The sequence below is a fragment of the Hipposideros armiger genome, unplaced genomic scaffold (genome assembly GCF_001890085.2).
Source record: "Hipposideros armiger isolate ML-2016 unplaced genomic scaffold, ASM189008v1 scaffold_261, whole genome shotgun sequence".
Classification (NCBI taxonomy): domain Eukaryota; kingdom Metazoa; phylum Chordata; class Mammalia; order Chiroptera; family Hipposideridae; genus Hipposideros; species Hipposideros armiger.
Genome location: NW_017731611.1, coordinates 1,340,129 through 1,360,545, shown reverse-complemented (window position 1 = coordinate 1,360,545; position 20,417 = coordinate 1,340,129). Strand labels below are relative to the sequence as shown.

Genomic DNA, 20,417 nt, shown 5'->3' with positions numbered 1-20,417 from the left:
ATCTCACCAAAGGTGATGAGCGTGACATTCATATTTCTGGGAGACAATCAAGATTTACCAAGGACAGCCTTTCCATTCTATTGCCATGTATTTATTCTTTCTTTTTTCAGAACAGTAGCCCCTGGCATTACTGTGCTAAGAAACCATTGGTGTTCTCCTGAGCCTGGTTTGTGTTTCACATCCACCAGACTAGTTGTCATGGCTCTCCCTCTTTGCTACCCAGAGTAGTGTCCATGCTAGTTACATTCTCTATAATGACATGGTTTACCATGATTAGTAATAGGAGTTAATAAGGGGACAGGTTTTTCAGTTTAAAGTGCCACAATGTCTCTTCCACTAGGCTGTGAGTTTCCTCACGCCAGTACCAAGTCTGACTCATCCAGATACCTCCCCACTCCCACCATCATTGATAAAATACTCTGTCCATTAAATCAGGCTGCTTTTATGTTATCAATTTGATTTGAGAGTTCAATATGGAAAAGGCTGGGAGCTAATGGAATATATTAACGAAGAACATGATCCTTGGAATCAAGCTTAGTTTTGACTCTTTACCACTTACTAGCTGCGTTACATAATGCGACTTATAGAATTTCTCTCTGTTTTCTAGTTAGTAAAGTGGGGATAAAACCTGTTTCATGGAGCTATTGTGGGAATGAAAAATGAATGAACTTATTAAATAGTACAATTATTATAGTAAATTATAAGCAGTCTTAAACCTGGGGTATTAACATGAAGAAAAATGGTTAGGATGGAGGTGTGCTCCTCAGCAGAAATAACATATTTCTTTTAAAAATACTTTTATTGTAAAATAAAACACAAATGCAAAAATGTATAGCTTCATGAGTTCTTATAAGGAAAACATCCTTCTAACCATTACCTATATCAATAGAATTTTTCTAGCTACTCTAAAAGCTGCTTTGTGTGCCCTGTCCTAATCACAATTCCCGATCTGGTTTTATAATGGTCATACTATGTGTTTCTTTACAGTTTTATCACCCAAGTATCTATCTCTAAACACTCTAATTTAGACTTGCACATTTGTAATTTATTATGTCCCCACAATCGAAAAGAAAGATATAAGAAAACACAACTCAAGGGCCAGCCGAGTGGCGCGTTGGTTAAGAACTGGCCTGGGACGCCAGAGGGCCCCGGTTCAGATCCCACATATGAGGGCCAGTGACACTGCCCTCCACAGCTAAGATGCTGAACAATAGCTCGACCTGGAGCTGGGCTGCCCGTGAGTCGCCGGTGACGGCCTAGGCTGCAGCCCCTGTGGCAGTGGGTTGCCATGGGCTACCATATGTAGCCAGCAGCCAGCGTGAACGGCCAGCAGCCACAGTGAGTGGCTGTCCAGAAGCGACGACTGATCTGCCTCGCCAGGGAAGAGTGCAATGATGGTGCCATTTGGGCCAGTGAAGCAACGTCCTCCACAACTAGACTGAAGAACAAAACGACAGCAACTTTTCTGTTCCCCTTCCCCCAATTCCCCAGCACTGTTTCCATCCCCCCAATTCCCCAATAAAAAAAAAATCTAAAAAAAAAAAAGAAGTATAAATTTGTTGTTACCATACAGTTATGGGCATGTAGGGTATAGCATATGGAATATAGTCAATAATATTGTAATAACTATGTATGGTGTCAGGTGGGTACTAGATTTTTTGGGGGTCATAGATGAGAGGGGTGTGGGGAGCAGGATGAAAAGGTGAAGGGATTAAGAAGTACAAATTGGTAGTTACAAAATAGTCATGGGGATGTAAAGTAAAGCATAGGGAATATAGTCAATGATATGGTAAATATGTATAGTGCCAGGTAGGTACTAGACTAGTCAGGGTGATCACAAATTATATAAATGTCTAACCACTATGCTGTATACATATGAAATTAATATAAAATTATATTGAGTGTCAACTGTAATTGAAAATTTTTAGAGGGGGAAAAGGTGAAGGGGAATAAGAGGTCCAAATGTCCAGGTATAAAACAAATAAGTCATGGGGATGTAATGTGTAGCATGAGGAATATTATCAATAACACTGTGATAGCATAGTACGGTGCAAGATGGTTGCTGGACCTATCATGGTGATCACTTCTTTAGGTATATAAATGTTGCATAAGTATGGTGTGCACCTGAAATTAATATAATATTGTATGTTAGCTATATTTTTAATAAACATTTAAAAAAATACACATAGTTTGATCCCTGACACTTAGAGCACCATAACAACCCTGAGCTATCTCCAGACTTCTTCAACTTAGGAAAAAATAAGTACTTTATCTTGTTTAAGCCACTGGTGTTTTTCATTTTCCTATATCTTGTACTTGAACTTAACCATAGCTTACTGAAAAGGAGGAGGGAAGGAGAGAGGGAGGGAGAGAGGCAAGGAGAACAGAGGAGAGAGAGAGGGTAAGAGAGAGAGAGAGAGAGAGAGAGAGAGAGAGAGAGAGAGAGAGAATGAGAGAGGAAGAATGATTCATAAAACTAAAAGTTTTGAACAGATCAATATGATAGCTATATCTCTGATAATACCAATCGAGAAAAAAAGTTGAAATAAACAAAATTCGTAATAAAAGAGGAAATGTATACAGACACAAAAGAGTTTTTAAAAATAGTAATATAAAAACTTAAAACATAAATTAAATTGATATATTTCTGAAAGATATAAAACACCAATATTGGGTGAAGAAAAATATAACCGCTAAAAATTTTGAAGTTATAAAAATAGTTCCCCCTAAAATTTTCTCCAAAAATGTAACATTTGAGATGAGACCCAAATGAAGTCAGTGGGGCAGATGTCTGAAAGAAAGAGTGTTTTGGGCAGAGGAAACTATAAAGACAAATGACTTTGCACCATTGACTTATCTCTTCTTTTCAACATCAGAATATGCTCCTTTCTGTTGAGTTCAGTCATGTTTTAACATTGCAATACTTGATTCAGGTTAAGAAAAAAATTCTGAAATAATTCTGTTATAGCCTTGACATAAGGCAGGTTTTCTTGAAACAAAACTTAGAAGCCAAGTTAGAAAAGACTGATAATATTTCTAGAAGGGCAAACTAACAAACAAAGTAGAAATACAAATGACAAGCTGGATTAAAAAGTATTTTCATCTCTCTTCTCACCCCCTACACTTCATCTGGCTGACCCCCCCCCTCACCACCTTTCTTAATACTCAGCTCAAGGGTTAATTCATCCAAAAAACCTTCCTCATGTACACCAAGGGCATCCTTCTTTGGTACTCCTACAATTCCCGAGCATATCTGTATCACTGCTCTTACATATTGCTTGGAAACTAATTGTAAGTGGGGTTGGTGTGTGTTCATCTTTTCTTCCAAATTAGTTTGCAAACATCAAAGCCATGGGGGTTTTGCTGTGAATGACATGAGATAGCATAGGTGAATTCCTTAGCATCATTCCAGTCTTCCTTTTGTTTGTTACTCTCTGACTGTGGGATTTTGTATAAGTTACTTAAACTCTCTGGTATCATCAAGATGATACCATTAATACCAATTTTACAACATTGCTTTGAGAATTAAATGAGTTCATGCATGTGAGAAATGTGATTATAACTTGAATATTTCTCTCATTCCATTCTGCATCTAACACAGTTCCAGGCACATAAAAGGTGTCACTTTAATAAATGTGTACAGAGAGAGTGGGTTAATCCTACAGGGAATATTTTGTCAGAAGTAAGGCACCCTGGCTCTGTGGTAGGTGGGTGGCTGTCTATGGAGACAGAAAAGACAGGAGATCCTTGGGGAAGGCAAACCTCCCAGAGACACTGATGGTAACATGGGAAAACCAATTTCCAGAGCCCATGTGGAGGGCATTTCTACCTTACTTCCCATGCTGTGTTATTTCATAGCATAGGAAAGTCTCTGAGGACTTTCAACCAAAGGGAAGTCCCTGAGGATTCCAGCAGGAGTGAAGAAGTCTAGCCTCCCTCCTGAGTTATTCCCTGAAGAGGAGCTGAATGAAACACAGAACTAAACTGATTCCTGTCAGCTCTGACTTTCCCAGGCATTCCATCTCCTCTGCCCAGTTGGCAGGTGTCTATCAACACTATCCAACAGAACCTTCTTCAGTGACGGGAATGCTTTCTCTTTCTATGCTGTCCATTACAGTAGCCACTAGCCGCATATGGCTATTGAGCACTTGATGTGTGGCTAGTCTAACTTAATAACTGAAAATAAATTGAACAGTGCAGTTTTAAACAAACATGTTAGTTGACTTGTCAAATAACCATTTGATGAGAACCTTCTATGTGCTACACACACTTGTATAGATTATTTACTACACTGCCTCCCGATTTTCCTGGCTCTAATCTACTCTCTATGCAGCAACTAGAATAGCTGACCAAGTCACTGACCTTCTTAAAAACCTGTCAATGCGTTTCTATTACTTACAGGATCAAGTTCCCCATATAGGAGTTCTCAGAATCTGCCCTTACCTATTGATGCAGCCACTCTTGCCTTGCTCTTCACCTTAGAGGTATTATCATTTGCTTTGCCCATGCTTTTCCTGTTGCCTCAACCATCCTTTTTCCCTGTACCCTATTTTCTTTGTCTATTGGGTCTTTGGAAAAGTCATGATGTATTTTGTCTATGTTTTTCAAAGATCATTTATTTATATAAAGAACAAAGATCAATACATTGCTCGTTTTGTTTGATAACCTTTTGCCATCTTTCAGTGAGCTTCATAATTCTCGTTCATAGAAGGACCTGTCTTTATTTGTGAAAAACTGAACAAGGTGCTGATTTACAGCCTCATCTGAATTGAACGTTATACCACGCAAGGAGTTTTGAAGAGAGCAAAACATGTGGAAGTCTGACGGTGCAAGGTCAGGCGAGTATGGTGGGTGTGGCAACACATCCCATCCAAGCTCCAATAATTTTTGACGGTGATCAAATTGGTGTGTGGTCTCGCGTTGTCATGATGGAATACAACTCCTTTACAATTAACAAGCTCTGGACGTTTCTGGATGATGGACTCGTTCAAACTGTCCAATTGCCAACAGTACACATTCAAATTGATTGTCTAGTTCCTTGGTAGGAGCTCGAAAAACATGACACCTTTAAAATCCCACCACACTGAGAGCACAACCTTCCTCTGATGAATGTCTGCTTTTGATAATCGTTTGAGGCAAATCATCACGTCGGGACCAAGACTGTTTGTGCACCACACTGTTGTAAATGATCCACTTCTCGTCACCAGTTATCAGTCACTTAAAAAAAGGATTGATTGGGCCGGCCGAGTGGCGCGATGGTTAAGAACTCGCTTGGGATGCCAGAGGGCCCCGGTTCGGATCCCACATATGAGGGCCAGTGACACTGCCCTCTACAGCTAAGATGCTGAACAACAGCTCAACCTGGAGCTGGGCTGCCGTGAGTCGCTGGCGACGGCGTAGGCTGCAGTCCCTGTGGCAGTGGGTTGCCATGGGCTACCGTGTGTAGCCAGCAGCCAGCGTGAGCGGCCAGCAGCCGCAGTGAGCGGCCGTCCCGAAGCCGGCGACTGATCTGCCTCGCCAGGGAAGAGCGCAATGATGGTGCCAACTTGGGCCAGTGAAGCAGTGTCCTCCACAACTAGATTGAAGAACAAAACGACAGCAACTTGTCTGTTCCCCTTCCCCTAATTCCCCAGGACTGTTCCCATCCCCCCAATTACCCAATAAAAATCTTTAAAAAAAAAAAGGATTGATTTCCTCAGTTTAATGTGCATATCACAGATGTTTATACGTGCCATCAAATGAACTTCTTTGAGTTCATGCAGAACCCCAATATCGAGCTAGCTTACATATCCCAGCTTCTTCAGGTGGTTGTGAACGCTTGAATGATGGATGTTCAATGTTTCTGCAATCTCTCATGTCGTGTAACATGGGTTTGACTCGATCAATGCCTTTATTTTGTTGTCATCAACCTTGGTAGGCCTCCCTGATTGAGGAGTGTCGTTGAGATCAAAATCACCAGCACGAAATTTCATGAACCATCGTTGGCACTGACGTTCTTGTAGAGCATTGTCACCATAAACTTTATGCAACTTTTCACAAGCTTGACGTGCGTTTTTCCCTTTATGGAAGTAAAACAGTAAAATATAGCAAAAATGCACAGTTTCGTCTTCCATCTTCAACTTGTTGTAAAATCTCCAAAGCTCAAACAAATCACTCAATTAAAAAAAAAATGAAGCTAGAGTTATCCACTGTCAAATGACATAGCAATAACATAGATGTGAATGACTCTAGTACTTCCAAAAATGAACTAGTGCCATCTGTTGCAAACATGTGTCATGAGTTTTCTGAAGACCCAATAGCTTACTCCTACTTTCCCTTGAAGATCAGATGCTCTCTCCTCCAGGAAGCTTTCCATGAATATCCCTTTACCTATTCCCTCTACCCCACGCTGGGTGTGAACTCTTCTTCTGGGCTCCCACAACCTCCCATGCTTTCTTCTATCGGAACACTGATCACACTAGGTTTTAATTACTGATTAAATCTCTTTTCCCTTCTGGACTGTGAGCTCCTAAAATGTTATATTTTATTATTACAGTGTTATATTCACCTCGTCATCTCCAGCATCTGCACAGACTGCCTCAGAAGTGACATCAAGGAATGTTTAAGTCAATTATTCTAAAATGTGTTGGGTTCTGTATTTACTGGATTTATACTTGTCAAATGCATTTTAATCTATCAGCCCATTTATAACTTAGAGTACTCTTTGTGGTTAGCTAGGGCCTTGGTCTCTGTTTGTTGGAAAAGTAAACAGAGGCTCAATGACTATAAATGATTTGCCCAAGATTATAAAGCTATAAGGTCAGAGTTTGAGCAGAACCTGAATCTTCACACTCCTTTTGTCCATCTTCCTGTGACCCCTCCCACACTGAAATTTCTACAGCCTTCACAACCAGTTATTAGAACTGATTTATCAAAGCTTGTATGTTTTTATCTTGATGGTTGTGTTGACATGGCATGTGAATTTTAAACTGCTCTAATGTGAGGGATATTTCTGATGGTTATTTTCATGTAACTTTCTATAGAAGATTCTTGTATCTTATCCCCAATTTCATTCACATTGCCAGCAACCAACTCCAAAAGCTTTCTGGTTCCTCTACTTTTCTGTTTCAAGGCTCAAACTTTAGAAGGCTGCTTAGCCCTGGGCAAACATAGCCAGGCTATGTGAAAGCTTTTAAGCTGGGGGGTGGAGGGTAATCTTCAGCCAGCAGAAATAGAAATTAAGAGGTAAATGTTCCAGCTTCCTTGTTCTTTAGTGGGACAGTGCTGAGGCACATTCTACATGGTTCTTCAGAGGGTCTCCAGTGAGATTAGGTCCAGTTGTCTACTAAAGCAATCAGCTCAATAACACGCATTTTTCTTGGCTTTTTTCCCCCCTTCCTTCTTTGACTCTCTCCACTTCACTTCTGATTTATGGATTTACCTCCCAAAGAAATTACCAGCACTCAAGTCATTGCCTCAGGCTCTGCTTCTGGGGAACCCAAATGAAGACACTACTTAACTATACAGGAACTTCTTAGAGACAACACTTTTCCCCATGTGGTTTGTACTCTAGCCATACTGGATTTTTTGTAGTTTTCCTGCTGATCCCCACACTCTGTGCCTTGGCTCATGGTACTCCCTCTGCCTGGCTGACAGCAATTCATTCTTCAGGACTCAGCTAGGGTATCCGCTTGTCTCTGAAATCTTCACTGATTACCACCCTCCTTCCCCCAATTTAGTTTCATCGCTACGATCTTGTAGCACTTGGAATACCTCTTTTAAAGCCATTATCTATTTTCTTTTCTCTGTGAGCCCTTTCAGGAGTAGGGGCTACCTAGCAAGAGACTTGCTAAAAAATTAAGTGCTCAATAAAACTGGTAGGAATGTGCAGTAGTGAACTTTGGAATTATTTTTCATGCCACAAACATTTACCGAGCATTGACTGTATCACAGCACTCTTGTACTATGGAGTACACGAAGATGAAGAGACAGACCCTGGGTATCAGGGGAACTCAGGGTTAACAGAGGAAAAGGTAAGAAAATAATACATTAAGTATTGTGAAGTACTAGGACAGGGATGCACAGGGGGCTGTGGGAGGATAGAGCCGCTCAGGGAAGAGTAACGTTCTAGCTTGTACTTAGAAGCTAGTAGTGAATTTATCACGGAGAGATGGGAAAGGGCTTCCTAGGTATATGGAGAAATACACCTGCAAAAGAGAAGCCATTTCTAAAGTTGGGGGCTGGTGCGGTGGTAGAAGAGCGAGGAGCCCAACCCATTGGGCCTCTGCGTGTTTGGGGTGGGGTGGGCACAGAATTATTGATTTTCTGGGCATTTCAGTTGAAGATAGCCAGCACTTCCACCAGGCCAGGCACACCGTGGGAAGAAGCGCTGGGAAATCAAGGAACCTGAACCAAGCACTCAAAGTTGAATGCCAACGACAGAAAAGTCAGCCCATCCAGTCCTACGGTCAGCACGAGGACCCTCGCGGGCGCCAGAAGAATGCCATCCCAGCTGACCTGGTCCTGGAGCCTCAGAGGCGGCCGAGCATGCTCAGTTGCCAGGACGCGCTGGCTTGGTAGCGGGGGAGAAGCGCCAAGGAGTTCCGCGGAGCGCCGCAGGCGCCGGGGCCCGGAGGGTGCCCGCGCGGAGGGGGCGGGGCCTCGGACGCACGCTCCCTTCTAGCCCTCCCCCCCAGCCCCTCAGCCACGCGCCGGTAGCCCGCGCGCCGGCTGCCAGTTGCCCCAGCAACCGTCGCGCCGCGTCTTCCTGAGGGAGCTTCTGTCAGCCGGCTGATCCCGTCAGCCGCTCCCTACTGCCCAGCGATTTTCGCGTGGGCTCAGAGGCAGAGGGACCACAAAAAATGGCGGAGCGGATCCAAACGGCGCCTGAGGCAGGTCTGTGGGGGCGGTCGACCAGGGGAAGCGCTGAGGCTGCACGGCTGTCCTGGGCCTGAGGGGACAGGGGACGTGAGCATAGCCCTGCTTCTGAGGCTTCCTTGGGTGTATGCGCGGTGGGGCTATGACCTCGGGGTCAGGGGTCAAGGGAGGTGCGTACCCCTCTGAGTGGCGGTCAGGGATCTTGGAGTTCCGGTGGCGCAGGGGTGTATGGGGGAGTGCGCACGCTCCTGAATGAACATGGGACCAGAAAGGGCTGGGACCCCAGGGAAGACACGGGACTTCAATCCTGAGGGGCACGGGTGATGGGGGCTCATCTTAGGGGTAGGCTGTGTCATGACGGAATACACAATCCTGTGGAATGTGTGTGTGTGTGGAACTCCCAAAAGGAGCATAGTTTGGGGGAGAGGGGTTCGGATTCTGAGGAGGCAGGTGTGTGTAAGAGGAGTGCTCCTTTAATATCAGGCAGTGCCATGGAAGCGGGAGATACACCGGGTTTTTGTATTTTGAGGAAGTATAGCACCTTAGGGTCACCTCTGGTCACAGAAAGGACACAGATCCTCATAAGGGTCTGTAAAAGGCCAAGAAGCTTAAGGGGACACTCAGAGCCCCAGTCCTTCAAAACCCTACCAAAGGAGGCTAGGGCCTGGTGTGAGTGAATGGTGGAATCCGTGATCTCGAAGGTCACTCGGAGCCACGAGGAGGTGTACACCCACGTATCTGTGACTGGAAGATAGTCTTTTAAGGTGCAGGGAGAATGACAGGAAGGGAGACCCAGGATCCTGTTCCTGAGGGGACCCTCTTGTGGGCATGGCTGGGCTTGGAGAGAGAGCGAACCAAGTAGCTTAACGAGGCCAAAGAAGATAGAAGAGAGCAAGGTTTTTATTTTTTTTGGTGTTTAGTTTCAGGTGTACAAAACAACATAGTTATTAGACGTCTATCCACCGCACAAAGTGAGAGCAGGGGTTTTTACAGTCCTGTGTATGTGGGAGGGAGCTTGTCCCCAAACAACTTCTGAGGACTGAAGAGCTGGAGCCTCAATACAAAGATCTCTGTGTGTGTGTGTAGAAAGCAGTGGCTTGGGGGGTATGTGTGGTGGTCGTGATAGAAGTGGTATACATAATTTTGTATACATGTCCTGATTAGGTATTTTGGTTACAAGAACGACCCGCTTGAATGATCCAGCCCTTGGTGGTTGGGAAGGGAGGTGATGGTTATGGTAAGACCACGCAGGGACTGGAGCTGGAAACTGTAGGAAGCCCTCAAGAATGGTTCACGAGGCCATTCTCTCTCAAGACCTGCATGGGTTCTCTTTCTTTCACGGCATCTGTTTCTTCCAACAAGTATTTCCTCTACTCATTTCATAGTTTAAGCTCTCTCATAACTTGAACGTGCTTATTCCTTTATTCGTTCATCCACTCAACAAATATTTATTGAGTGCCAACTATATGCCGGGAACCAAGTTAGGCAGTGGAAACCCTCTGCTTGTGATTCTCTTACCTTTGTTCTTTTTTTTTTATCCCCATAGACTTACTGATTTCAAATAAAATATTGAATCTACCTATCATTTTTATTGCTTTATCGCCTATCTTCTTCCACTAGAATGTAAGATCCGTGAAGGCAAGGGTCTTTTTTGTATTTACCAATCCCACATGTCTAAAACTGCACCTGGTACAGAGTAGGTTATTAATAAATATTTGTTAAGTGAATAACTGAATGACCTGATATTGTCTAGAGATTCAAGAAGATCTGACATGATTAGAATAGAAAAAATAACTGGCTAGAGTGTGAGAGTACAGAAGATACAAGAGTGGATATAGACAGACTTGTTAGAAAGTAGCAGTGGAAATAGAATTGAGAAATATTTAAGAGATAAAATAAATAGGATTCAGTGAAAGCTGAGAATGAAGGGCAAAGAAGTATTAAGGCATGCTTCTAGTTTTCTAATTTGTGTAACTGGATATTTGGTGGTGCCATCATGGAGACAGGGAGCATTGGAAGGGACCTTGGCTATGTTTGAGAGGGAAGATCATGAGTTTGGTTTTGGACATAAGGAATCTGAGGTATCTTTGAGATATCCAAATAAGTGGAGAGATTGATAAGGCAGTTGAATTTACAAGAAAAGGCTGAGCTGGCATAGAGAATTACTGAAGTCACAAGTGTGGTTTGCCAAGAGGGAGACTAAAGAGTGTGGGGAGAAGAGGCCTGGGATGAAATGTTGAGTAGCTGCAATATTCCAGTGCCTTCCAAAGAGACTGAGAAGTTACAACCAGAGAGATAAGAGGACAACCAAAAGAATGCTTCAAGATAAATGGCATACTCAACAGATTGAATGTTGCCAAGTGATGTAAAAAGGACGTCTGAAAAGCTAGATTTAGCAATACATTTAGCATCGTTGGTAACCTTGAGAGAAAATTGATCAAGGTAGGAACCAAACCATTTAACTTCTGAATCACTGTTAACTGGCTCAATCTTTGTCTCTTAATTCAGATTTCCGAGAGAGAATCTGATTGACACACATCATCATTTCCCACTGGATCATGTCATGAATCACAAGCCAGTGTAGGATTTGACTGCCTTTGGATTAGGTGCCCAGCTATTGCTGGCTGGAGTCATCTGGTAAAAAATATGTCCATCTGGTGATTTCTCATCTTAACAACAATAGCTAACATTTATGGGTTGTTTATTATGTGCCAGACATTGTACTAAGTGCTTTATATATCCTAATTTACTTTAGCATTATAACTACTCTCTAAGGTATTATCTCTATTTATTATGTGAAGAAGTTTTGGCACAGAGAAATTAAGTAGCTTGCCCAAGACCTGTACATAATAGTGTAAGATTGTAGTTTTTTGGCCATTTTAGCATTATCTACATTTATTATTTGGCTTTCTGTTTGTATTGCAACATATTGCATACCGAAGAAATAATAGCCCCGATGAAAATTCATGCTCTACAGGAAATACTATTCTAATCTAAGCATAAATTAGCAACAGTGAAGTGGGAAGAACTGGGGCTTAGATCCTTGTTTAAATTTTGTTGGTGTGACTTACTAGATGTGGACATTGGATTAAAATATTCTGAGCTTCGGTTTCTTCATCTGTAAAATGGGGATGATATTTACAGAATAGTTGTGAATACTAGAGATAATATATATAAAGAGCCCAATAAATGATATTTCTTTAGTTCCCCTGAAGCTTGAATATAAAATAATTCCAATGTATTACGTATACTTTACATATAAAAGCAAGGTTTAAACATACAGTAATTAATATTAGATATTCTTTTTTAAAATTTTTCTTCATTGATATGATTGATCAGAAGAAAGGTAGACACCAAGTTTTGGAGCATGTAGAATTGTTATCTGAACTATGTTCATGGAACATGTCTTATATGATGATATAGATTGTGAGGAAGGAGTGAAGGGACATTTATGGCACTTTTTTTTTTTTCAAGCATGCAGATAACTCTGTAAGAAGGTCAGGTTCCTTCTTTTAAATATTGTACTTTAAAATCTGGACATGAGTGTCAGAATTTTTCTTCCTTTCCAACAATTTGACTATTAATAATAATAGGAAAGAAACCTTATAGTAAACTAAATATACGAGTATTAGTCTTAGGCTAAATGGCACCTGCTTCAATTTCTCAGATTCTTCTCCCTCCTTTCCAACTATCATAAAAAAACTTTTATTTGAATTACCTGGTAAAATAATTTGTTTTCCTATATTGCCAAGTTTGTTACTTTTGTGGAGGCCCATGTAACCCAGAAAATTTAGAATGATGCAGTCTGTTAAAATGGCCTGTACCTTGATACAGGTAACTTCCTTTGTGAAATAAATGAGTCCTTAAAAAAAGCAACTTTATGTTATCTGAAATCATCTGTAGGCAGAATCTTGAAATTTTATAAAGCCTTAGTAATGAGAATAATGTTTTCTATCTTTTGTTAGTAGTTGGGCAAAATTGTGAAGACTTTTTGGCTTTAGTTTCTTTATTTGTGAATTAGGGATAGTAACACCTACTTTTTTGGTGAGAATTAGAGCTAAGTTATGGAAAGTGCACAATGTGTTACACCCCTAAAGAAAAGATAGCTTAATTTGTGTATGCTCGATATGTGTGTGTGTTTGTGTCTATTGGTTTTTGTGTGCCTTTTCCTAAAGGCTTATTGGTAAAATCGCCTTTTAAAAGAAGAGAAAACCCAGGTCTACCGTCCCTTATTTGGATGCAAATATATTTCAGAATTCAGATTTTTAAATTATGAATAGGTAATACAGCATATGTATTGTCGATTACATAATACCCAATAGGGTATGGGAGAATACCCTGTAATCAAACACATTAATATCACATTCATACTATTTGAATAAAAATTATAAACAGCTTTACATCAATTTAGGTTAAGTTTTGCTGACAAATTGGTTTTGGCACCAACGTTTTGAAAAATATTACTGTTTTTAGAGATTTAGGGAGTTTGGAATTGTAGAAAAGGGAATGTGGACTTATATAATTTATTCTTCTTCAAATTATTTTTTTGTCACTTTCATATTTTCTGTAACATCAGCCCATAGCTTTATTAAAGATCCTAAAAGTGTTTGGACAGAGACACCTTTTGTTTCCATGACACTCATGTAGTTATTTCTTCTAAGGAGCTCTAATAATGTCTGTATTTCTGAGCTCTGTGAATGTTGCATTTGGCTTCAGTTTCAGTATCTTGGCTCAGTGTCACTTTCAATGAGAGATACTAGAGAGCTATATGCATTAAGAAAGTCAGAAGGATTCATACATAGTCTTAACAAAGTCATAGCTTTGTCTTTGAGTCATTGGAACAACACAGTCTTATGTGAGTTTCAGAATATTTTTATTGAAATTTCAGTAATGGAGTAGGTGTTAATTTTAGTATTGATTTAAGAAAAATTTTATTCTTAGCTGATTTTGATTTGTCTGATTATAAAAAATTATTGCAAGTGTGAAAACTTGCAATAATCTATTAGATGGTGTTTACCATATGGGAATATGATAATTTTTACTTTTTGCCATTCTCCTTTTTTTTATTACTTGGATGTAATCTGTCTGGCAGGCCAGTAGGTCTCTGGTTCTTAAGTATTTCAGGACTAAAGTGGTTGTGCTGCTTATCATTGCCAACTACCTTGAGTATTATGAATATTTAGTGTCAAAGAAAAGAAAGTCTAGGAAATATAATTTAAAAAAATACGTCTATGGAATTTCTAAAAAAATCAAGTTTGACTTTTAAATACTTCAGTTTAAGAAATGATAAATCAGGGCTTAAAATTCATATTCTATTCGTATTGGTTTTCTGAATCTGAGAAAACTGCTTCTGATGAAAAGTAAAGCAATCCTTGGATGCATCAGGGAATTACCACATTTCTTAATTCTGAAGCTATTTTTCTCTTTGCCTTGCAAGTTTTAATTAGTCATTTTGAAAAATGTAAATAGTTATGTGGAATTTAAATAAAAAAACATTATTTCAAACTGTTTAAGCTTTATTTGAATCACATTTATCCATTCTTACTTATTTTCAAGTTATTTTGTGTACATCTTTCCTGAGTTTGCACATTTTCTCTTACAAGTTTATAAGTAAATTTTTTATCAAGCACAAGGCAATAGTGGGTGAATTGAATGTCTAACTGGATTTGTGAACTGAACCTCTCATTTCCCTCCACATTGGCTTCCTTGAGTCTTGGGAATGTAACTTTAATTGTTATTTTTTAATTATAATAAGATTTTAAAAGTTTAAATTTGGCTTTCATACTGAATGTAGGAACATAAGAAACTTGAGGCTCTTACCTTCCTGTAATGGATACCCGATTAATCAAAAGGTGGTAGCATTAAGGGGAAAGGCCTCTCTGGTGGTCTTTTCTGTCTCTTAACCCACCAGTACTCCACAGTTACTTCTTTTGTGGACAACCTCTAAGGCCGTGAGTCAGAAGTAGGACAGAATAATGGGTTCAAATACAATAGATATGACTGATTTAGGGGTAGTGTGTCTTTTCATAGACTGGCTATAGTATGAGCTAAAGCTAAAACCATTTTCCTTTCATCATCTGTTTGACTCACCTACTCAAACTGAAGCTTATGATCATTCTTTTCAATTAATTTACCAGAGACTACTTTAGTGGAGCTTTGTTTTGGGATAAGAGAGGAGTAAATAACAACTGCCCACAAATAACTGACATTTAATAATTTACTTCTACACAGGAACATTAGAGGTGACAATGAATCAGGTGAAGTCTTTCTTTTCTCATCTCAATGGCTATCAACAAAATAAATTCTTGCTATTAGGAAAGAGCTGGAATACATCTCTCTCCATTATGTTCTGCCATATTAAGTTTTTCTTAGACCAGCGGTTGCAAATTGGCAGCACAGGGGATGGATCAAGCTATCAGATATATTTGGTTGGGCTTATGAAGCATATAAACAAGAAATTAATTAAATTAGATTATCAATTGTTTAAACATAGGGAGATGTCACATAATGGTATGAATTTCTGCCTTCTTTTGAAAATTCAGGAGACTTGACAAAATTGTGCCTGCATTGCTGGATGTTCACTATTGGCTGGACCTGAGTAGCTGGTGCTACCTTTAGAAGGGGGCAAAGGCTTTCTGGTATGATACAGTCACCCCAGTCACTCTCTTTTTCTTACTTTTCTTGTTTTCAGTCTACTTCACTTGTTTGGTGCTACCTGCATAGCTCATAAAATTTGCATCCCATTTTAGACCATCATTATGTTTACAAACACACACACACACACACACACACAAACATACACTTAATATATATATATATTATGAATATGTATATTTTCTTCCTGGTAGGCTAAGCTGAGAAAAACCCACCAGAGAGGTGGGTTTATGTTCTCCTTTATTCTACCTTCAAAGAAGGCAGTCTTCTAGAGCAAGGGTCAGCAAACTGTGGCTTACGAGCCACAGGCTCTGAAGTAAAATTGAAAATGAAAATAAAACTATCATAGTTTCATTTATAAAATTTTTAGAGGATATTATTAACATAATGGTGATTATGTAAAAATATATTCATGGCTCTTGAATAATTTTTAAATTGTTGTGAGGGACAGGATTGGCTCTTCCAGGGGTCAGCAAACTTTTGAGACCGAAAGTACCCAAAGAGCTACATGTGGCTCGCCAGCTGCTGTTTGCCAACCCCTGTTCTAGATATAAGATTTTATCTCAGGGTCATATAACCTTATATGGTTAGCATATTTGTAAAGCTAGTACAGTTGATCCTTGAACAAGATGGAGGTTAGGGGCGCCAACCCCCCTGCACAGTAAAAAATCCACTTATAACTTTGACTCTATGTATTTATTGAAAGAAAATTCATGTATAAGTGGACCCACACAGTTCAAACCTGTGTTGTTCAAGGGCCAACTGTACCTAGATAGTTTTCTATATAAACTATAAGTAAGTTATATTATGTGGTTAGTTCTTAATGCCATTTAAAATAACCTTTATATCATGGAAAATTTCAAACATATACAGAAATAGAAAGGATAGTGTAAGAACTATGTACCCATCATCCAAGTTCAACAGTTGTCAGCTACACTTGTCTTTCTTACTCTCCTTCCTTAGGACTGTTTTGAAGCATATCACAGATATATAATTTACTCTATAAATTTTTTAATACACATCTCTAAAAGACACATACTGTTCATTATATATATATTATATTAACACACACATGTATACAATCATACCAAATCTACATAATATACCAAATAATGATAATTCCTTAATATCAAATATCCAATTAGTTTTTAATTTGTTTATTTCATCATCTTTCGTTTTTTCCTCTTGCCGTATATTTGTTTGAAGAAAGCTATTGTTTTCCTGGATTTTGCTGATTGCTTTCCCATGGTGTAGTTCAATACATTCTTCTGTTTTCTGTATTTCCTTTAAATGATTGGGTTTGGGCTCCTTTTTTTTCCCCAAGACTGTTTCAAAGAGGTGCTATATATTTCCTTTGAGGGATCTAGTGTCTGATTGTCTGTTTTTGTGATGTTAGCAGGCATTAAGCAATTATACATGATTCAAATTTAAATAATAATGATTCAAAACAAAAATAGAGTGGAGTTACCAAAATGGTATAGCAGGACTCTAGGAATTTAGAAGAGGAAAAATAATTTAGGACTAAACTAATCAGGGAAAATTTTATGGAAATAGTGATGCTTACGATAGATCTTGAAAAATGGGAATGACTATGGTAAAAGGATATGACATATTAGCCAGTTTAGGCTAAGTTATATAGTAATAATAAATGACTCAAAAATGCCAGGGGTTTACAACACAAAGATTATTTGTTGCTCCCAGTACATGTCCACTGTGGGTCAGGTATAGATTTGTTCCATATCTTTATGTCAGGACCCAGGCTGATGGAGCAGCTTTTATCTGGGACATTTCTGGTCTCATGAGAGGGAAAAAGACCATGTTGGAACCAAACAGTTGTTCTTATCAAAGTTTCTCCTTGGAGATGGCACATGTCACTTCTACTCACATTTATGTTCAAGTCTTACAGCCAGCCTGATATTGACAGAGTGACGTGTATAATCCTGCCATAGGGTAGGGCAGCAAGTATTTTAAAGAATATTAACTATGACAGGAACTCTTCTGAGTGAGAAGGGAAAGGGTATTCTGGATAGGAAGAGGCACGAATGCATGCGGCATATTTAGGAGGAAGTAAACCCATTTTTCAAGAGTAGAATAGGTATAGGTAGAGGGTAGAATAGATCTGGATTGAAGAGTAAAGACTGTCAAACTTTATCAAAGGGAGGTAAAGTAGAGTTTAAGTTCCAAACTCATATTCAACTATCCTTTTTTCATTGAAGTCTAGACTTTGGAATGGAAAACTATAGATTAGTGATCCACATACGTAACTTTAAATTTGCTAGTAGCTATGTTAAAATGTAAAAAACTGGTGAAATTAATTTTAATGTATTTTGTTTAACTTAATATATTCCACTCAACATCCAGTTATATTTGCCTTATTTATCATTGTATTCCCAGCGCTCAGTGAAGAGTGACAAGGAATTCTATAGTAGTTCTTTGTCAGTAGGGAAGGGGTGATTTAGTGTCATAGCTTGGCCTCCTTACGAGAAAGCATTTAAAAAATTGTTAATCTATTGGGGTGACATTGATTAGTAAAATTATATAGGTTTCAATTGTACATTTCTATAATACATCATCTATTGACATATATTGCATTATGTTTTCACTACCCAGAGTCAGTTCTCCTTCTGTTCCATGTTTGACCCCCTTTTCCTTCTTCTACACCCTCTTCCCCCGCTTATCCTCTGGTAACCACTAAACTGTTGTCTGTGTCTATGAGTTTTTGTTTGTTTGTTTGTCTTATTCATTTGCTGCTTTCAGTTTTATATCCCACATACGAGTGAAGCCACATGGTTCTCGACTTTTTGTCTTGACTTATTTTATTTAGTGTGATAATCTCAAGATCCATCCATGTTGTTGCAAATGACAATATTTCATCTTTTCTTATGGCCAAGTAATATTCCATTGTATATATGTACCACATCTTCTTTATCCAATAAATAGGACAAAAAAATCATTGGATTTGTTTGGAATCACAAGACACCAGAATAGCCAAAGCAATCCTAAGAAAAAAGAACAAGGCTGGAGGTATCAAACTCCCTGACTTTAATTTATACCACAAAACGACAATATTCAAAACAGCATGGTATTGGCAGAAAAACAGACACACAGATCAATGGAATAGAATTGAAAATCCAGGAATAAATCCACATATATATGGGCAGATAATTTTTGACAAAGGAGCCAAAAACAATGGAGAAAAGAAAGCCTCCTCAATAAATGGTGCTGGAAAAATTGGAAAGCCACACGCAAAAGAACGAAGCTAGACTGCTATGTCACCATGTGCCAAAATTAACTCAAAATGGATCAAAGACCCAAACGTAAGACCTGAAACAATAAATTGCATAGAAGAAAGTACAGATACTAAACTTATGGACCTTGGATTTAGAGAGGATTTTATGAATTTGATATCAAAGGCAAGGGGAAGCAAAAGCCAAAGTAAATGAATGGTACTATGTCAAACCAAAAAGCTTCTGCACAGCAAAAGAAACCATCAACAAAACAAGGAGGACACCAACTGAATAGAGAAGATACTTGAGAAAGCATTTATGAATATGGATGGAATAGTAATGATCTATCTGTAAGCAAACATGGAGCTGAGAATACTGTTCCTCCTCTCATCTTAGAGATCCTAGGTTAAGAAAAATGAGCAGCCTCTTCTTAAGAGCACTGCAAGAGGAATAGTGCCATCTAGGGAGAGTCAGATGTTTAGAGTAAGTAGGTAGTGGGGCATTTAATGAAGAGTATAGGAGCACTGGGGAGAGTTGATAAGAGTTGCAGTCCTAGAGATCACACTAGTGTTAGAAGGCAGGGTGACATGGGAACCTAGACTGGGTGACAGAGTGATTAGACAAGGGTGGAGATAGTGGGAAATTTATTTCTAAGGGAATCATACGGGATCATAGGGATGACGGTGAGTGTTGGAAGGTGGGCAGAAGGAACTTGGTTGGAGTGAACTGTTCTATGATTCCAAATTGATGGAAGGAGTTTAAATGCTATTGTGAGCTGGTATGTCAGGTAAGCAGAGGCCTCTGGACAGGCTGGCTTTTGTGTGTGTGTGTGTGTGTGTGTGTGTGTGTGTGTGTGTGTGTGTGTGTGTGTGGCCATTGCCCTAGAGGGATAAAGAATTAGATGAAGCCTGGAACTTGAGGATTTCAATAAAAAGAGTCCAGAACAGGTGGTGACAATGGATACATTTAAAAGTAAGGATCTGTAGTTCTTGATGACTGGATGTGATGAAGAAAGAGAAGTTGCTTTATCAATATTTATTTGTGCTGACTATATATTAGATACCTTTTATACATTTATTTAAGTCCTACAAAATCCTGCAAGGTGAGATGAGTTTTGTATTTTTTATAGATATGTAAACTTAAGTTCAGAAAGGGCATAATAACTTGCTGAAGCTCACACAATGAGTAAGAAGTAGAAACCAGGAAATCAGATCAGTTGACTCCAAAGTCCTTTGCTATGCCTTCTGTATGACCTCTTTCCAGAGAGGAGGGAGAAAGGGATAAAAAACAGAGGTTTTAAACTTGGGGATTCATTGACATAAATGGAAGAATCAAAGGAGGAAATGGTTTTGTTATGGAAAGATAGATTTATTTTAGATGTGTTGAATTTGAGGCAATAATGGGATAACCATGTGGACATGATGAGGGTGCAGTTAGAAATTTGACTCTGAGAGAGCCAAGAGAATAGATAAAACCAATGAAAGTATGTGTGGTTGCATATATAAATGTAGATACATATTGTCTAATGAGTAAGTTGAATATAAAAATGAATCATTTATTTAAAAATTTTGAAAAATAGGAGTATATAAAATTTCTGAGTATTATAAAGATTTCAATATATTAATTTCTAGAATAGATTTTATGTCATATATACAGGCATGAAAAATTGTTTGTACATAT

At 39.1% G+C, this 20,417-nt stretch overlaps 1 protein-coding gene across 3 annotated transcripts in view; it reads left to right on the top strand.

Moving 5' to 3' along the window:
* Positions 1-8,679: 8,679 nt before the first annotated feature.
* The window catches only part of AGBL4 (AGBL carboxypeptidase 4), a 1,130,159-nt gene continuing 1,118,421 nt past the window's right edge, over positions 8,680-20,417 (top strand). For all 3 annotated transcript variants that reach the window (XM_019656526.1, XM_019656525.1, XM_019656524.1), the window contains exon 1: positions 8,680-8,874. Coding sequence is in view for 2 of the 3 variants with exons in the window: in XM_019656525.1 (XP_019512070.1) it covers positions 8,841-8,874 (34 nt within the window). In the remaining variant the exon portion in view is untranslated. The remainder of the gene's footprint in view (positions 8,875-20,417) is intronic.